This window comes from Rana temporaria, chromosome 5 (genome assembly GCF_905171775.1).
Source record: "Rana temporaria chromosome 5, aRanTem1.1, whole genome shotgun sequence".
NCBI classification, from domain to species: Eukaryota; Metazoa; Chordata; class Amphibia; order Anura; family Ranidae; genus Rana; species Rana temporaria.
Genome location: NC_053493.1, coordinates 130,680,219 through 130,700,462, shown reverse-complemented (window position 1 = coordinate 130,700,462; position 20,244 = coordinate 130,680,219). Strand labels below are relative to the sequence as shown.

The 20,244-nt window shown below is 41.6% G+C and overlaps 1 protein-coding gene across 7 annotated transcripts in view; it reads left to right on the top strand.

Annotated features, from left to right (window-relative positions):
• Positions 1-20,244, top strand: part of TRAK1 (trafficking kinesin protein 1) — a 172,137-nt gene that overhangs the window by 71,447 nt on the left and 80,446 nt on the right. For all 7 annotated transcript variants that reach the window (XM_040353124.1, XM_040353128.1, XM_040353126.1 and 4 more), the window contains 2 exons: positions 3,918-3,994; positions 15,120-15,236. In XM_040353124.1, coding sequence (XP_040209058.1) covers positions 3,918-3,994; positions 15,120-15,236 — 194 coding nt within the window. The remainder of the gene's footprint in view (positions 1-3,917; positions 3,995-15,119; positions 15,237-20,244) is intronic.

Sequence of the window (20,244 nt, the reverse complement as noted above, 5' to 3'; positions counted from 1 at the left end):
CCTTCAAACTGTTATGCCTTGTAATTTCCGATGGAAAAAGTCAGACGGAATTTTTTCATCGGATATTCCGACCGTGTGTGTGCCCCATCTGAGTTTTTCCATCGGAAATTCTGACAGACTTAGAAAGAGAACATGTTCTCTTTTTTTCCCCGATGAAAAAAATTTGATCAGAAATTCCCTTCCTCCGTGTGGAACTCCGACTGAGAAAAAACTATGCATGCTCAGAATCAAGTCAACGCATGCTCGGATGCATTGAACTTCATTTTTCTCGGCTCGTTGTAGTGTTGTACGTCACCGCGTTTTGGACGGCCGTAATTTGGTGTGACAGTGTGTATGCAAGACAGCTTGAACGGAATTCCATCAGAAAAATCCATCAGAGTTTATCCCGATGGAAATTCAGATCGTGTGTACGGGGCATTATGTGTTGGCTCTGCACCTTCTATACTTAGGATTAACCCTGATTACTCTTCCCTATTGCACAAAAGCTGCCAAACTGAATAAGTTTGAGTTAGGAATTGAAATACTCAATTGTGTGGGAATTATCACATAAAATAATGGGTGTAAACTTTGTCCATGGAGGAAGAACCTGCTTTGTTGAATATCCATCTTGGAAAGAAGGAATTGCAAGTTTGTAAATGAGAATATTGTAGACCTGCGTTCCGTATACTTTGTGTGTGTGTGTGTGTGTATGTGTGTTTGTGTGTGTGATGTATTCCTTGAATGACACTGTAGCTATCTTGTGGGTGTGCAGCGGACACACAGATTGTTGAACAGATTATAGGAGTGGCTTGTGCTGCTCCTTAAGTTAAATTCAAGCTATAAAAAAAAAAGTTATCAGACACCGTCATCATCCACCTATTAATCATCATGTGGGCTAAAAATATCTGTGTTGTTTCGCACGTACACTTCTTAAAGTAGACCGTTTTGAGGATGGTGAAAGTAAATAGAAGTACATTTATACTTGGTTAACTAGAGGACAAATGTGATTCGTCAATATTGTAAGTTCAGGTTACAGCATTGCTGTCAAGGCAACCCGGCCAAACAATGAGATATGCAGAATAAAGACTAAACTGTGGTTTCTGATGTTGCAGACCTCCATCATCTGTATTTGGGGCAATGGGTATGAATCAGAGTAACCTTACTCTATAGCTTTCTGATGCAGTAGACCATTTACATGTGTGGCATTAGGATTGGCGACTTGAGAAATGTTTTAATCGTTTGATAGATGTAACTCTTTATTTATTGCTCTGTTTTCTGATCGTTTATTACCTTGGTGCCCCATATCAGTAAGGTGTAAAAACTTCTAACATCAAGTGATTACAATCCCATATATTGCCCAGCATTATCTATCCCAAGTCTAATTTGAACTAATCAGATTAGGTTCCACATTTTACAAAGTACTAAGCACAATGATTGCACTTTCTAAGCCATTCTTTCAATTCTGCTATTTAGAGTTTCTTATTTGCCACCCAATGGTAATATCATTTATTTATTTTTACCCAAAAATTATCATATTTGTATTTTGCCTATTGTACATACTTAAGATGGCCATACACAGGCAAATTCGGACATTGTGGATCCTAACGGGAGGTTTGGTGAGCAAGAGACTCTGGTTTGACAGTCATTATCTAGTCAAAAGAAAATCAACAACTGGAGTGATAGATGAGATATGGAATTTGCAGTTGTGTATTTTTTAGTTATACTAAAAAGATACAGAAATGGTTTATAAGACCTAATGGATTTTTGAAAAATATGTAACTAAACAATTATCAGGTTCTGGTTATACACCTTTAGACTAGGTAAGCCACTAGCCGCTTTGGAAGATGTTCTGAAGTACTAGTGCATGCTATCTCGTGGACGTATCCTCTTAAATTTACAGTTTACTTTTTTGCAGAGTGCCAGGAGCATGGCTCCAGTTTTTTTTTTGGGCACTGAGACGCTGGACCTTCTGGTCACATGCCGCTGCTTTGTCCACCTCTTCTTTCCTCCTATACAATAACAGAGCACTTTGTGTTGTATGAAGTCATTCACAAAATACAAAGGCTTGTGTGAATAGGCAGCAGAAGGCAATGGCAGGCAGAGATGCTGTGTCTCTCCTATCAGAACTCTGGAAATGTAGCGGTAGCTGTACTCCCGGAGCTCCATAAACTGTAAAGCCCCATACACACGATCGGAATTTCCAATGGAAAAAGTCTGACTTTTTCCATCGGAAATTCCGACCATGTGTATGCCCCATCGGACTTTTTTCAGAGGATTTCCATCGGAGTTTAGATAGAGAACATGTTCTCATTTACTCCGATGGAATTCCTTCAGAATTCCGATGTGAGTTTGGCCGGGCTAAAGCCTAATCGTGTGTACGGGGCATTAGAAGTAAATAAAAGATATGTGCAAGAGGTAGTATGCACCTTGATGTACTTGACCCATAGTATGCCAGCACATTTTACAGATTGGCTGAATTTATGAGCTTTAGCTGTGATTAGGCTCTGATAGAAGCATGACCTTAGTAATAAAATTACCAACTTCCTGACCTTGGTAATAAAATTTGTTCCAGAGCATTGAATTTGGTTCTGGGGGGTGCTACTTTTACAGAACCTTCCTTTTGAAAATGTTACCTGGATTTTATGCTAATTTAACCACTTGAGCCCTGCGCTATTGACAAAAGACGTCAACAGCGCGGTTCTCAGGTGCCAAGTGGATGTCTTTGGACGTCATTTGGAATGCATTACCTGCGCGCGCGCCACTGGGGGGCGCGCGGCGGGTAACCACTGTGCCGCCGCATCGCTGGGGACCCGATGCATGTACCTGGCGGCCGCGATGTCCGCCGGGTACACGCGATCGTCGGGAACACAGCCGGTAACAGCAGGGACGTGGAGCTCTGTGTGTAAACACAGAGCTCCACGTGCTGTTAGAGGAGAGGAGACTGATCTGTGTCTCTTGTACATAGAGACACAGCATCGGTCACCTCCCCCAGTCACCCCCCTCCCCCCACACAGTAAGAACACACCCAGGCTACACAGTTAACCCCCTTCCTCACCCCCTAGTGTTAACCCCTTCCCTGCCAGTCACATTTATACAGTAATTCGTGAATTTTTATAGCACTGATCGCTGTATAAATGTGAATGGTCCCAAATTTGTGTCGAAAGTGACCGATACGTCTGTTGCAATATTGCAGTCCCAATAAAAATCGCAGATCGCCGCCATTACTAGTAAAAAAAAAATAATGAAAAAAAAATCATAATTCTGTTCCCCATTTTGTAGGCGCTATAACTTTTGCGCAAATCAGTCGCTTATTGCGATTTTTTTTTTTTTTACAAAAATACGTCGAAAAATACGTATCAGCCTTAACTGAGAAAAAAAATAGTTTTTTTTTAAAAAAAAAATGGGAGATTTATTATAGCAACAAGTAAAACAAATATATATTTTTTTAAAATTGTCGCTCTTTTTTTGTTTATAGCGCAAAAATTAAAAACCGCAGAGGTGATCAAATACCACCAAAATAAAGCTCTATTTGTGGGGAAAAAAGGACGTCAATTTTGTTTGGGAGCCACGTCGCACGACCGCGCAAATGTCAGTTAAAGCGACGCAGTGCCGGAAGCTGAAATTTCGCCTGGGAACGAAGGGGGTTTATGTGCCCAGTAAGCAAGTGGTAAAAAGGCTTTAATACTTTTGAGTCTCTGGAAGAAGTGGGCAGATCTGGAATTCTCCAGTGATTCTGAAAGTATTGGTGCCAGAGACCGAGCCAGAGAGTTAATATTTTTATAAGAAGGTAACCAATGGCAGTTATGCATGAATTCCTTTAGGTAAAGGCATTATTGTTTCCATGAAATCCTAACTTAACAGATATTTTGCTTCCTAATAGGATCCTTTAATTTGTTTCTAATAAGACATACATCATTTTTACTCTTCTTTTTTTTCAGTTTTATGTGCTGAACGAGTTGGCCAGATGACTAAAACATACAATGATATAGATGCTGTAACACGTCTTCTAGAAGAGGTAAGTTTCTTTTGTACCTGACCTTTAAAAGACTTGAACCCAAAAGTGTTCATGAACATTGATAGTGGATGTGTGTTTTATGTATACATGTTTAGGAGCTGTGAATAGTTTACAGCAGAGAGTCTGTTGTGGAATCTGCCACCAATTTGCATTTATTTGCATGACTTTGTTATCTCTCTCTCGCTCTCTCTCAGTCATAGTGCCATGTGGATAGTTCATTGTTCTGACTGCAGTGTTTTAAGCAAGCTTTTTAACCACTTAAGACCCGGACCTAAAGACCCAAGGTGTTTTTAGAATTTGGCACTGCGAGAGAGAGCAAGAGAGAGAGACTTGTAAAGCGCAACACATGCGAACTGAATCGCCTCTGGGCACTGTATCCATTTCATGGGTAAGGAACCCCTTGACCTCAGAAGAGATGTGTTTTTAATCTTTCTCCTGAAGGCCAAGTGGTCCGACTCCAGTCGGATGGTGGTTGGTAGTGCATTCCACAGGCGAGGTCCCTGGACTGCAAATCTTCGATCTCCTTTGGACTTGTATCTGGCTTTGGGTATCTGGAGGAGGTTTTGATTGGTGGATCGCAGAATGCGATTGGGGTTATGGGCTTTTATTTTTTCGCATAGATATTGGGGGGCGTTGCCTTGAATACACTTATGTATTAGGCAGAGTGCCTTGAAAGTGATTCTGTCTTTTACTGGCAACCAATGAAGGGATCTCAGTGAAGGTGAGATTGATTCCCATGTTTTTTTCCCAGTCACTAGTCGAGCGGCCGTATTTTGAACGACTTGCAGACGAGTGATTTGGTATTTGGGGAGTCCTAGATAGAGGGCATTTGCGTAGTCGAGTCTGGAATTGATGATTGTTCCCACCACGACTGCAATGTCCTCTTTCGGGATAAAGGGCGTGAGTCTGCGTAGTATTCGCAGCAGATGGTGGGATCCGCTGACTACTGACCCTATTTGTGCATCCATTGTCATGTAGGTATCGAAAATGACTCTGAGACTTTTGACTTTGGTGCTAGGGGTGATAGTTTTACCCAGAATGGGTGGGGGAGTCCATGTTGACGCAGGGTGATTTTTCCGGTTAGCGTGAAACAGGAGAAGTTATGTTTTCGAACCATTGAGTTTAAGATAACTGTTTGTTATCCAGTTATCTATTAGAGTGAGGCATTTCTCTAGTCCAAGAGAATGATCCTTTTTGTTGCAGATGCGGAAATACAGTTGTGTGTCGTCTGCATAGGAGTGGTAAAGTAACTTCTGGTTACTGATGATTTCAAAGAGAGGGCGAAGATAGATATTAAACAATACGTGCAATAAGGGAGATCCCTGAGGGACTCCGCATGACATCGTACGTTTTTCAGAAGTGAAAGACCCCAGTTTCGCTATTTGTGATCGGTTTTCCAAGAAGGAGGAGAACCAGGGTAAAACACCTTCAGCGACTCCGGCTACTTCAGCTAGCCTAGCCAGTAGTAGTCCGTGGTCTACAGTGTCAAAAGCCGCGCTTAGGTCCAGCAGTATCAGGAGACAAGATTCTCCTTCGTCTGCAGCCTCTAGAGCATCATCCCATATTTTGAGCAGCGCCGTTTCTGTTCCGTGACCCGGACGGAAGCCTGATTGAAACGGATCCAGTAATTTATGGGTGTCTAAGTGCAGCTGCAGCTGTTGTACAACTACTTTCTCCATTACCTTGGAGAAGACATTTAGAGCTGTTATGGGCCTCCGGTTGTTTGGGTCTTTGGGGTCAAGGGTAATTTTTTTAGAATTGGTTTTATTGTACCTTGTTTTAGCAAGGTGGGCACCATGCCCTCCTTGAATGATTGGTTAATGAGCTGCGTGATAGCTGGTGCCAGTATATCAACACTTTCTTTCAGCAGTTTAGTGGGGATGATATCATTGGGTGCTGTGCTATTACGCAGAGTCCCGATGATGTTTTTAGTGGCATAGATGGAAATGGGTTTTAGAGTGAATTTTGGTGATTGCGGCGATTTATGTGGGTATTAGGTTTGTGATTTGGAGGGGGAGTTGGTGACGGTTCCATTTTGCTGAATACTTTCACGGATTTTTTAAATTTTATTAATGAAATAATCCGATAATTCGTTGCAAAATTCTTGTGAATCAGAATTGGGGGCCTCTAAACAAGCTGGATTCATAGTCTGAGTGACCAGCTTGAAGAGTTCTTGGGGGCGGTTAAGGGCATGTGCGATAATGTTGGAGAAATGATTTTTTTTGGCCGTGAAGATTTCTTTGTGATATTTCTTTGTTACTATCTTGTAAATGGTGTGGTTTTTATCTGAAGAGCACCTTTTCCACGCAGCTTCTGCTCTTCTACGCTCTTGCTTTAGCAACGTCAGCTGGTCATTAAACCAGCTGGAGTTGTTTTTCCGGATGCAAGTTTTGCGTTTTGGTGCTACTAAGTCAGCTGACTGTAGTAGCGCCTTGTTGATGGCGTCAAGTGTTTCTGTGGCTGTTTGTTTTTGTTGGGTTGTTTTTATTTTGTTGGAAAGGGATTTCTCTGTATAGACAGAAAAAAACACTGCGCTAACGTGTAAATAAATTAACAGTGAAAAAAATTAATTTCTGTGAAAAGCTGCCAGTATTAATACTAAAATACCATAGTAAACAAAGAAACAAAAAACAAGATAATACGGCGCTAATATTTAAACCTGTGAAAAATATATATGTGAAATATATCTTAAAAAGTTGAATGCAGCCTATCCCCGTAGACGTCCGTATTGCGACGAAACGCGTAGGAGGAGCTTAGCCACAGTGACGTCATCACGTTAGAGGGAGAGACACGCGACGGACGGAGACACGAAGCGAACGGAGGCTTGAGGAAACGCCATCCCTTCCATACCATATCCCACATGCGAGATTCCAAAGTTTTTGCTGTAAGTGCACACCTGTTTTTATTAAAGCTCAATGTTTACACAGTAATGCTCTATGCGGTTTCCTACCATTCTTTATTTTTTATGAACACCAATGTTTAACTGGAGCGGATTTGAATGGGATTCTATCTTTTGGAGTTATCAATACTGGTGATTCATAGCAGTGTCTGGAATAGTCTTTTCAAGGAAGACTTTAAACATCCTTATGCTGAATTAGACCGTTGAAAGCCCGGTCTTTGTCTCTGGTAAGGAGATTTCATTTCCCACACATTGGGTGACCTTTTTGGTGGAGGATCCCTTTCCTGATTAATCACAGATGCTCACCTTAATTGGACTTAATTTGCACTGATTTTTTATGGACTATTTCTTTGTCACTTCATTTATTTATATGGTTGGATTTGTCATATTGAATACCATATTGTCAATTCTTTTATCAAATTTTTGATCATTCTTTTGGTCATTTATTTTACATTTATTTTTATGAATGTTGCATTCAACTTTTTAAGATATATTTCACATATATATTTTTCACAGGTTTAAATATTAGCGCCGTATTATCTTGTTTTTTGTTTTTATTTTGTTCCCTAGTGTTGTTTTGAAGAGTTCCGAGTGGAGCTTCTTCTGAGATCTAGTCCAGTGAGTTGTCACTGGTTTTGTCGTTTTTTTTGGGCTGGCATTTTTGGTGATTGTGAATTTGATGGCATTGTGATCAGTCCATGGTTGCGGCTCATTTCCCAGGACGTCAATTTCCAAATCTTGTTTGAAAATGAGATCGAGTGTATGGCCTGAGGCATGAGTGGGGCCTTGTATTAGTTGCTGCAGACCTAATCCTTCCAGATGGTCGATGCAGGCGTCGGCTACGGGGTCCAGCGAGGAGTTGGCCCAGAGGTTGAAATCCCCAAGCACCAAAAGGTGTTTGATGTTTAGGGTATATGTGGAGATGAATTCCGTCAATGACGTGAGAAGGTGCGTTTTTGGGCCTGGTGGTCTATAGCAAAGTAGCATATGGACCGTATCTTGGGGATTTGTTTGCAGCTGCAGAGTGAGGGTTTCCATGAATGGAAGCGAGTTTTGAAGGACTGGTTTGGTGATCGAGAGGTGAGTCTTGTGGATCACCACCAGGCCCCCCCCTCTTTGCCCCACTCTGTTTTGCATTTGAATGCGATAGTTTGCTGGCACCAATTCTGTTAGAATGGTGTTGCAGTCGGCTGTCAGCCAGCTTTCTGTGATGAAGAGGCAGTCTAGATCGTGTTGAAGGATGAAATCATAGATTTCTTGTCGGTGTTTTACTGCCGATCTTGTGTTGACCAAAGCGCATATTATGCGCTTGGGCTGGGGTACCTGCGCGTAGTTTTTGACTGTTGATCGTTGATTGATTCTCAACAGTCGCTCATTCCTTAGAGCTTTTTTGGTGACAACTGGGAGTATAGAGGCAAATGGTTTTAGTTCCCGGATGGTTTCTGCAGAGTATTTTAGGTAACCCATGGTCGCAGAAAAAAAACACAGGGAAGTAATGTTGATTGGGGGGGTCTTATATGGTGATGGGCGGAAGACTGTCCAAGTGAGCCATCACTCGTTGAGTCTTCTCTCCCCGATTGGTCCAGAGGAAGGCGAAAAACCCCAGGCGTGCTGTGCCAATCTGCAGCGACCGGGGAAAAAAATTCCTTCCTGACCCCTTAACGGGCGATCGGTGCAACCCTGGATCAATTGCCTAGGGGGGGGGGGGATATGTACCCCTGTGTTAAACTATGGGAGTCCTGTTTTTTTGTGCTGTGTCTGCAGCAGCCGAGAGCTGGGAGGACCCTGCCTGGCTGCACTATCCCTGGGGAGAGCCGACTCGTTTGAGAGCGTCCTGCTCTTACTATGCCTGGGGTGAGCAGACTAAGGTGAAAGCGTCTGCTGCACCGCTGAATCTATATATCAAGAGTTCCAACTTTATTGGCTGCAAGCTTGTTCTGGATCAGTGATTGAAAAAAATAATGAAGACTCCTGTCTTACCTCCTGTTTTAAACTCCTGGTTTTTAACTCAGGCACTCTTGGTCAAAGAATGCACTTCTGGTCGGAGAGTCCACATGTGAAGCCACCATCAACTGGGAGCCAGCTCCTATGGGAGTTTGTACAGCCACTTTATACTCACCTGTGAAGACCTGTGAACAAACACACTGGTAATTGCGCGGTCATGCAATGTTGTACCGAAACGAAATTTGCGTCCCTTTCTTCCCACAAATAGAGCTTTCTTTTGATGGTATTTGATTGCCTCTGCGATTTTTATTTTTTGCGATATAAACGGAAAAAGACCGAAAATTTTGAAAAAATAATATTTTTCTTATAACAAAAAGTAAAAAATATCGAATAAACTAGATTTTAGTCAAACATTTAGGCCAAAATGTATTCAGCCACATGTCTTTAATAAAAAAAATCGCAATAAGCGTATTTTTATTGGTTTTCGCAAAAATTATAGCGTCTACAAACTAGGGTACATTTTCTGGAATTTACACAGCTTTTATTTTATGACTGCCTATCTCATTTCTTGAGGTGCTAAAATGGCAAGGCAGTACAAAACCCCCCCAAATGACCCCATTTTGGAAAGTAGACACCCCAAGGAAACTGCTGAGAGGCATGTTGAGTCCATTGAATATTTTTTTTTTGGTCCCAAGTGATTGAATAATGACAAAAAATAAATAAAAAATTTACAAAAAGTTGTCACTAAATGATATATTTCTCACACATGCCATGGTTATATGTGGAATTGCACCCCAAAATGCATTCTGCTGCTTCTCCTGAGTACGGGGATACCACATGTGTGGGACTTTTTGGGAGCCTAGCCGCATACGGGGCCCCAAAAACCAAGCACCGCCTTCAGCATTTCTAAGGGCGCAAATTTTTGATTTCACTCCTCACTGCCTATCACAGTTTCGAAGGCCATAAAATGCCAAAATAGCACAAAACCCCCCCAAATGACCCCATTTTGGAAAGTAGACACCCCAAACTATTTGCTGAGAGGGATGTCGAGTCCATGGAATATTTTATATTTTGACACAAGTTGCGGGAATATGACAAACTGATTTTTTTTGCACAAAGTTGTCACTAAATTATATATTGCTCACACATGCCATAGTTATATGTGGAATTGCACCCCGAAATACATTCTGCTGCTTCTCCTGAGTACGAGGATACCACATGTGCGAGGAAAGTGCGAGGAAACTTTGACTTGGCCGGAAATAAGATCTTTTCTGAATTTGGAGAAAAACCAATCAGCCACAACGGAGGAGAACATATTCTCATTACTGCATACAGAGGAGAGAGATCCCTGAGCGGTCCGGACAATCCAGTTTGCCTGACAACCTACTGCAGAGGTTTGTTTCTGCAGATGCATTTGTGACCTTGGCTTCTGAGGTCCCATCTATCCGGTAAGGGTACACCCTTATCTTGTTTTTAACACCGGAGGAAATCTCAGTGTGGTGGTGGCGTCTGGCAGCCTTGCACTCCATCTTTCTCACCTACCTGCTTTCGTGTGAATTTGGACTTTTTCTTCTTCTTTCCTTGGAGTCAAGAATAGCAATATCAATATCTTTTGTTGACATAATTTTTGTATTTTTTACTTGTGCACACTTGCATGTGGGTCATTATATTCTGTATATTTTTTTTGGACTTTCCACGTGTTCTTGTTCTCATCTGACACTGATGTACATTCAATTTATCTATATATGTATTTTGACCAATTTTAATGCACTTATAATTTCTGCTGTTACTCAATTCGTGTTGCACCTATTGGGTTAGAGAGATTTTTTCACAGTTTCACTTAACTTGTGTAGAGACTTTTCACCAGGTTTAATTAAATGGTTATTGATTGAGGTTTCATTCAATTGCACCTGAACGTACTTACCTTCTCCATTTACTCACATAGCGCAACTATATTGTTGTTTGTATTGTTATCACATGAATATCACATGTTGTTTGTGTTGCAGCTTTCCCAGTTCTAAATACACATTTATCAATCTTTTTCACTATTAGCGCAGGATTACTCCCTTGTTTTTTTTCCATTGATAGATTGATCAACTTGGGTACGACCAGCATGCCAGGTTTTACCTGTGATTATTGCCAAAGGCTGTTATAGCCGCTAGCAATAACCACTGTCTTCTCCCGGCAGGTCTGCCCCCGTCGGGAGAAGACAATGACCCGGGAGGTGGGATTCCTGTATCAAAACTGTCTGTGTTGATGGGGGAATGGAGCGAATTTCTTTCCTGCAACAACTGGTTGGTCATATTCACACCTAAAAACACCAACATGTTATTAAAAAAGAATGAACGTCTGTTTTTGCCACTTCGCTATTGAGTTTGCTAGGGGCCACAATGTTTTTACAGTTACAGGATTTATTAAAGTGGAAGTAAACCCTTCAATTTGATAGTTACAAAAACAGTTAACATTCCCGGCATGCCGGAAATGCTAGCTGTCACATTTGTTTGTGCTCTCAACCAAACTGCCAAACCATCCAATGGCTGGTTTCATAACAGGTCACATGTACAGCATCATGGCAGTTGCAGATTAAACAGAGGTCAAGATGGCCGCTTCCTTGGCTGAAAACGATAGAAAGGTTTACTTCCACTTTAAAGACAACATTGGGGACCTTTGGTAATGAAGAGCCTAACTTCGGATTGTAATGTAGGATGTGCCAATTTTTCTTAATATTGTGCGTTATGGCACATTGATTGTGGTTGAAGTTTGTGACAAAGTGTACGTCCTCAGAGGGTACCTACTCTGTTCAAAATAATCTTCAACCCTGCTATAGTTTCAGTTTGCAATTATTTCAGATGTGCTAATGTCATTTGGTAGCTGTGCACTTGAATGGGATTTGTTTTGCCTTTTCCTATATTTTTCTATATTACTCTATTTAGTTATTTTGGCAGCAGGGTTCTTTTGGCATTATTCTTACTATACCATCTGACATCCGTGGAAAGCATTGGGGTTTCAGTTCTTTTTGGTCTCCTATTAAAAAACAGTGCAACAATGCAGGAACACAGTTGGAAGACAAGGCTTTGTCATCCTAAAGCAGAAAGTGTCTGAACACGGACCTTAAAATGGTAGTAAGCTCTTTACTACCACTTTTACCTACAGGTAAGCCTATAATAAGGCTTACCTGTAGGTATAAAGAATATCTTCTAAATCTGTACGGTTTAGGAGATATTCCCCTCGCAATGCGCCGCTGATTGCAGCGGCGCATGCGCAGCGGGGATCCTCGGCTAAAGGCCCAGCAGCCGCCGGACCTTGATGGAATGAAGTCTCCCGTGCGCATCGCCGCTCCAGCCAATCACGGCGCTGGAGCTGCGATACCCGTTCCAAGGTAAGTATTTCATAATGAGCTAGTATGCGGTGCATACTAGCTCATTATGCCTTTTGCCTTTCAGGTGTAAAAAAATCAAAAATTATTGCGGGTATACAACCGCTGGCAGCACTATCAGTAGATGATATTTCACTTTTTAGTAATTGGATTTACATATATGGTATTCTATTTTTGTTCAGTCTGTTGCATTTTTGCAATGTTGTGAACTTGGTCATGGTGAAAACTTTTAGACTTTACGTTTTCTTACGAGTTGTATTTGACATTCAGTAAAGTAGCTAGATTTGCAATTTATAAGTTAGGAGGTTGATTTTGTTTTGGTTACCCTGAACAGGTAACAAATGTCCTTTTCCCCACATTCCTGATCTTTTTCCGATCACTCCTCCATCCTCTTTCTCTTGTTCCTACCTTTTTTCCATTTTTTCTTTCTTCGGTTGTTTCTTTAGTCCTTTTTTAGGCCCAGATATACTTGGGTACAGTCTGTCAAGGATAACTATATGAAGCATGTTACAGTACATGCATACCAATATGTGTTTTTCATGTTGCGTTTGAGATTGACTTCTTGTGTCTAACCTTGTACCATTTTTTTGTGCCTATTGTAGGCAGGGCCATCTTAATAGCATCATGGGCCCCTGGGCAAAGTAATGCTCTGGGGCTATACCCCCAGCACTATGCCCCCTCTACACCCCAGATATCCCCCCAGCACTCTGAATCCTCTACACCCTAGATATTCCTTCAGCACTGTTATCATATACCATAAGATACCCATTGTATTGTGACCCCACTACATCCCTGATATCCCTACACTGTGGCCTCTTCACATCCCTTCCTTTGATTTCAGAGTACTCAAGCTGCATGGGGAGGGGTCAGAGCATCACTGGTGCTCCGGCCCTGCCCCTTTCTGCTGGCTGTGAAATAATAGGTATCATTCTGCACAGCACGGCGCACCACTGCCAGCCTGCCACCCCTGTGTATCCATCATTCTCAGTGCCATCATGTGCCCCCCAATTTCGGACCAGCTGCTTTGGGGAAAGTGCAGGGGCCCCCCATGCAGCTGGGGCCCCTGGGCAGTGCCCAGGTGTGCCCTCTCATTAAGACAGCCCTGATTGTAGGAACCCAATAAAAACCTATTGAAAAGAAAATGTATTACGTAAAGTGTATCCAGAACCCAAACTTTTCTTGTTGTTTTAAGTAGAGAGTAGGTTTTGCACTTAAGAGTTTTTTTATTTTTTATGATGCTTTTGCTCTGCTGGGGCGGTTTCCCTTCACTTTCCCAGTTGCACAACAGTAAAGCTGGCCATACACGGATCAAAATTTTGCTGGTTCAGCAGGGATCAGCCAAATTTCAGTCCATGTTTGGACACCCTGGTTGTACACAAGTTGATCCATTGATCAACTAGTGGTGGAAGGAAAGAAAATTGTTTAATGTTTGGCCTGCTTTAATGAGTAGAAATCTTGCCAAAATAAGGTCACTGGTTGCCAAAGTTGGTGTCTTCAAAGGTCTCCCCACACCTCCTGTTACTGTGTGTAGCATATTTGCTATAGCTTCCTGACCTGGTGACAGTGGTCAGCAGGATAAATAGAGAAAGGAAATTTCTCTATTAGGGACTAAGGATGACCTCCGGCGTGTTCGCCTAGAACACGTGCAGAGCCCTCCAGGAAGTGTGCATGGCGCTGCGCTAATCACAGCCAGGGAGACATTTCACGATCCCTGCAGCCGAGCATCGGCACAATGTCTCCCTGGCTGTGATTAGCACACGTGTTCTATGCGAACACGCCGGAGCTCATCCTTATTAGGGACACATACAGATCTAAAAACCCTGACCGAGGCTCTAAGCTTTTCCTACTCTATCCAAAACAAAGCATAAAAAAGGCTTTGGTACGCTTTCTCTTACTAATGCATACATTTTTTATTTATTTTTTTTAAGCTCATTTCACTCTTTTCTCTTCTTTTTCATTAGTCTATACTGTTGGGCCTCATGCACACAGATGTAAATATAGGCGCTTATGTTAGGTATAACATAATTTGCCTATTTTTTTTACAGTGCCCTAAAGCCCTAGCTGGTGTGTAATTCTGCTAATTTGACTGCATTAACAGAATATACTGTACACAGGCATACACCTGTAAACACCAGTACATTTGTGTACATGCTTATGAGTGTAATTTCCTAAAAATAGAATCTTTGAAATTGGAAAATTATGCCTATATGCATACACATGGTACTGGCGTTTACAGGTGTACACCCACATATTCTGCCAATGCAGACCTATGGGCAGAATTATGCATCCACTGGGACTCCAGGCACTGAATATACAGGCCATTTTTTTATGCGCTACGCCCAAATGCCTTCCTGATAAAATGAGGACTTTCTGACTTGTCTTTAGCTACAGTAGCAGAGAGAAACTTTATCAGAGTGACTCAGGTTGTTGAACCAGTTGTATAGTATGTACAGCTATTTGAAAAGTTTGCTGTTATGTTAACATTGATATTAATTATCTGGAGGGATATTCCCACATGACAGGCCTGTGAAGAAGTGAATTGTAATAAGTGTTATAAATGTTGGGAGGGAATTCTGTACGTGTCTGTTCAGCCTTTGTATAAAAGATGTTGTTAATGGTGTGCCAAAAATATACTTTTTATGGTAGCTGATAGCAACATAATAGGCAATGTCTTTGTATAGGTAATCCATTAATGATACCAGGCACATAGAGACCAAGTTTTGTAGATACGCAGAAGCACCCATTTTATTGTTTAGTGCCAAGCACTTGTTTTCATGTCCTATGTGGTTTGCAGGTATCATGTAAAATAAAATAACTTTATTTAACACAATCAAATATTAACACAAACATTCAGTATTAACATGTAACAATAAACCTTTGTATTATGTTTTGTTTTATGCACACAGAAAGAACGAGATCTAGAGTTGGCTGCTCGGATTGGTCAGTCTTTGCTAAAGAAGAATAAAACCCTTACAGAAAGGAACGAATACCTTGAAGAACAAGTAGAGCACATAAGAGAAGAGGTAGAGAATGCATATGTTGTAATGTTGTATGACCTTACATACCCTCCTTTGTAAAGTGAAAGATTATGACTATCACCAATTGCACACATTAAATGAATAGCTTCTAGTGACCTACGTGCACAGTTCATACAATACCTTCTGAGTGCTTCCAAAACAACTGGTCCGTTCAGAAGACAACAAGCACATGCCACAGACCAGCTAGGAGTTCTATGTTTATTGTACTACCCTTGTAAACATAAAGGTGATGGATTATAGCCCTGTAGCATTTATTAATAACTTAACGTGGTTGTAAACCCTTACAGACCACTTAGACCTACAGGTAAGCCTAGATTAAAGGCTTACCTGTAGGTGTAGGAAATATCTCCTAAGCCTACATGGTTCAGGAGATATTTCCGAAAGACATGCACCGATGTCTACGGCGCATGCACCATAGACAATGGCGCGCAGGCGCACTGAGCGTGCCGTTACTAACGGCTATCATGTCGTTAGTGGCGGCACCCTAACGCATGTAATACAAAAGACAAAGAAACTGCGCCAACACGAATCAACTAGCACTCATGCTAGAAAAATGGTAAAATAAATAAACATATAAATCAATCATGTGCAAAATGTCCCAATAAGTAATAAATCTTTTTGGTGTCAACATCTGAGACGAACAGCACCACAGTGAACGTTATAACATCCGTGAGAACTGCCACCACATGGAAAGCCCCTTACCAGAGTGACAAGTATAAACAGCCTTAAAGAAGTATGGTCTCTGTTCATGGGTTAAACACAGGATCCAGAAGCCCCAGGAATGAATCATCCAAACGAGGGATCGCTACCTCCTTCACAAAGGTGGTCCATGGATCATGGATAACAAAAAACGGACCATAGCATAATACCGTTTTTTCTAACGTTTATTTTTTAAAAGAGTTGTACTTCCAAACATAAATTCCTAAAAGCGTATAAAAAGATGCCGGCAGGCACTACAGGAGCCCTTCCTCCTTCACATCGAACGTGGTGACATCACTGTACGCATGTGCGGGACTGACGTCATCGCGGCTCTGGCCAGTCACAGCGCCGCAGCCGCGATACGAGGAAGACACTCGGCAGAAAGATGGCTGCGCTGGGGGAGAGGAACGAGCACCGCTGCGGGGGCTTCGATCTCAGTTAACCACTTAAGGACTGCCCACTGTATATATACGTCCACAGGATGGCACGGCTGGGCAGATGGACGTACCTGCACGTCCTGTACATCAACCCAGCCATGGGTCGCGCGCCCGGGACCGTGGGACCCGCGGACCCGATCGCCGCTGGGGTCCCGCGATCGGTCCCCGGAACTGAAAAACGGCTTCCCCATGCTTCACTGTGGCGGCTGCATCGATCGTGTCATCCCCTTTATAGGGAGACACAATCGATGACATCACTCCTACAGCCACACCCCCCTACAGTTGTATACACACACTAGGTGAAACATAACCCCTTCAGCGTCCCCTGTGGTTAACTCCCAAACTGCAACTGTCATTTCCACAATAAAGAATGCATTTTTTGCTGTGAAAATGACAATAGTCCCAAAAATGTGTCAAAATTGTTGCGAAGTGTCCGCCATAATGTCGCAGTCACAAAAAAAATCGCTGATCGCCGCCATTAGTAGTTAACATTTTTTTTTTTATAAAAATGCAGTAGAACTATCCCCTATTTTGTAAACGCTATACATTTTGCGCAAACCAACCGATGAACGCTTATTGCGATTTTTTTTTTTACCAAAAATATGTAGAAGAATACGTATCGGCCTACACTGAGGAATTTTTTTTTTATATATATATATATTTTTGGGGGATATTTATTATAGCAAAAAGTAAAAAATATTGATTTTTTTTCAAAATTGTCGCTCTATTTTTGTTTATAGCGCAAAAAATAAAAACCGTAGAGGTGATCAAATACCACCAAAAGAAAGCTCTATTTGTGGGGAAAAAAGGACGTTAATTTTGTTTGGGAGCCACGTTGCACGACCGCTCAATTGTCTGTTAAAGCGACGCAGTGCCGAATCGCAAAACCTGGCCTGGGCCTTTAGCTGCATAAAGGTCCGGGGCTTAAGTGGTTAAGTAATACATAATGAGCTTACTATACATACTAGCTCATTATGCCTTTTTCCTTGCATGTTTTTTTTTTAAGAGGGGTTACTTCCTCTTTAAAGCTGAACTTTAGGCAAACTCCTAAATAGGCAAAATACACAAAATGGAACTGTTTTACCTGTCAATTTGTATTTCTATCCATGAAGTCCAGAAATGTACACAGCTCTGCCACACAGCACTGAGTCTGACCGGACAGATCTTATTTTTCTCTGCTGCAGTTAAAAGGAAATCTATGGTCACAGCATACCCTTTATTTTATAACATCATCATTGTAATAACAATACAAACAATAGTTATTTTTAACAATTCGTTATACACTTACTTGAAAAATCTCCTTTCATGTTGTGTTTGTCTGCTGGCCATCTCTTTTCATAACTACCGAGATTTCCTGCATGCTTACAGCTTCCCCTTTGCCGTTTATTTTCAATTTATAAGAACTATATATCCCATGGTACCTTGCTGCCTGTAAGCAGCAACTCTGCTGAATTTGAACGTTCAGCGATTCTGTTGCCACAACAATTTTAGGTTTAAAAACTGAAGGACCCAACTAAAAAATGTTGGTTTTGGTCAGCTGTAAAAATCTGCCTTACACCTGCTATCTTTTGCATTTTATTTCAGTTTCATTATTTTATTTCCTGCCGTGGCTTGCGCATCTTATTTTGTAACCTGACTAGCGAGCATCGTCTTCTCACACTTTAGTATTAACAAAAGCTTTTTTTTAAATTGAAGGACCTAGAGATGTATGAAAGATAAACCAGTCTGAAAGCTCATTCGACCACTTTCTTGCCTCGTTTTTAATACAAAGCAATCCATAGACATTAGATAACTTATTTTGAAATGCTTTTTTGACCATTTACCATTTACAATGACTATTGGCTAATACCGCATTGTCTTTTTCAACTGCATTATTATTAGAATGAGGTCCATTTTTGGAAATCATGCTAAGTATCTATGAACTTTGTATATCTATAGAGGCCTTGTTTGGTATATTTGTGGTGGTGTTAGCTATGTCTGTCTAAGTTTGCATTCATCCAGTTGTGGTAGATATTACTTGTTTATGTCTATGGGAGCTTTTACACACATAGTTTTAGCAAGTGCAAATAATAATATTCATTAGTTAACTTAACTGCCAATTCTGTCTTCAGGGCATTCTGTGCAAAATCAGAAAACTGATTTAATTGAACTTGAGTTGAATAAACCGGCAGTGCAGCCCAACTTTATCCTTCTGGCCCCGTGGGTGGCTGGGCCTTCAGCATCATAGTACAAAGTGGTGCCTAGCTACCAACATGAAAGCAGCGTAGCCTTTAAACAGAAATGGTAAGGAAGAGGACTGGAGTCACCTGTGCAAAGATCAATGCAAGAGGAACCCTGGTGCCATATAGCCAGAAAAATGAAGGCGTAATCTGGAAGATGATAAAGAAATTTATCCCAGACACCAGATCTTTTATGGACAACACAGAACATTTGATGCAGGCCATGGATGGTGCAAATTTCTTTCCTGCAATCATGGGTTGCAGGGAAAAAAAATAGCTGGATTCCCCCATCAACACAGTCAGTGTCAATGGGGGAATCCCTCCCATGGAGCTATTGTGTTCTCCCAGCAGGGGGGGGCAGTAAGCCATTTCTGCCAGGAGAACACAGTGATTATTGCTAGTGACTGAAGCCGCTGACAATAATCGCATGCCGAAAATTGATGAATCAACTTTGGTACATTTAGCCTGCCCAAAGATGGTTCGAATCTTGGCTGGTCTCTGCTGACCTGGCCGATATATGGACCATATATGTCAGGGGTGTCAAACTCAATTTCGTAGTGGGCCACATCAGCATTATGATTGCCCTCAAAAGGGCCGGGTTGTATCTGTAAGATTAGATGTACAGCGCATTTACATTAGATGTCAAGAGCCACACCACCGTTAGAAGTTGAGTCCCCCACTCTCCCTTACATCACAGTGTACCCCCCCTTTCCTTATGCTACTGCTGGGAAGAAACTGGATGCATTGCTTAAAAGGAGTAAGTAAGGGTCTGAAAGAGGACAGGGGGGGCTGGAGCGGGTTTGTTTTCTTTGTCTGTCTGAATTTTTCGCTTCCTGTTGCTCCTCAGTAAGCTGTTCTGGCTGACTAACCCCCAGCCAGATGATGGGGACAAGCTTTTGAGAAATTCAGACAAAGAAAAAAAACATTTAGAAGGAAAATCGAAGGAAAAGGTTAGTGAACAAACGATGCACTAGCTTAAAGGAACCTATTTAGAAAATAAAAACCTTTACAACCTCTATAAGGGTGACATCATCTCTGTCTGTGTGGGAACCCAACAGTCTAAGTTAGGAAATATGTAATACGCAGTATTTTTGTGAAAAAGTGAAATGAAAATAAGAAAAAAATCACTATGGTTTTAGTGCTGCAGGGGACCTTGGCAAGATGAAAAGAAAAAAAAATCTACTTTTTACGATGTAGGAGATGCTCTTTTTTGCAACCTTTTAAACTCAGTATAGCAGTTAGAATTCTTCTGACATCGACTAAGAATCGATATAAACTGCTTCCTTCGTTTTTTCTCCGTAAGTTTTAGTTTGCAAACGCAAAATTAGGGCAGCTTTTACAAAGTGTAAACTGTTTACACCATGTAAAAGCAGACCCTTCTGTCCAGCGACGCAATTTTTTTTTTTGTTTTGATTTTTTTTTTTTCGACGCAACTTTATTGACCCGTCGCGATCCACAAAGCTCGGCGTAACGTAATTGCGCGCTATGCACGTCGGGAAAATGGCATCACGAGCATGCGCAGTACGGCCGGCGCGGGAGCGCGCCTAATTTAAATGGGAATCGCCCCCAGTTGAAGAGGAACGCCTTGCGCCGGGCGGATTTAAGTTACACCGCTCAAAATTTCTAGGTAAGTGCTTT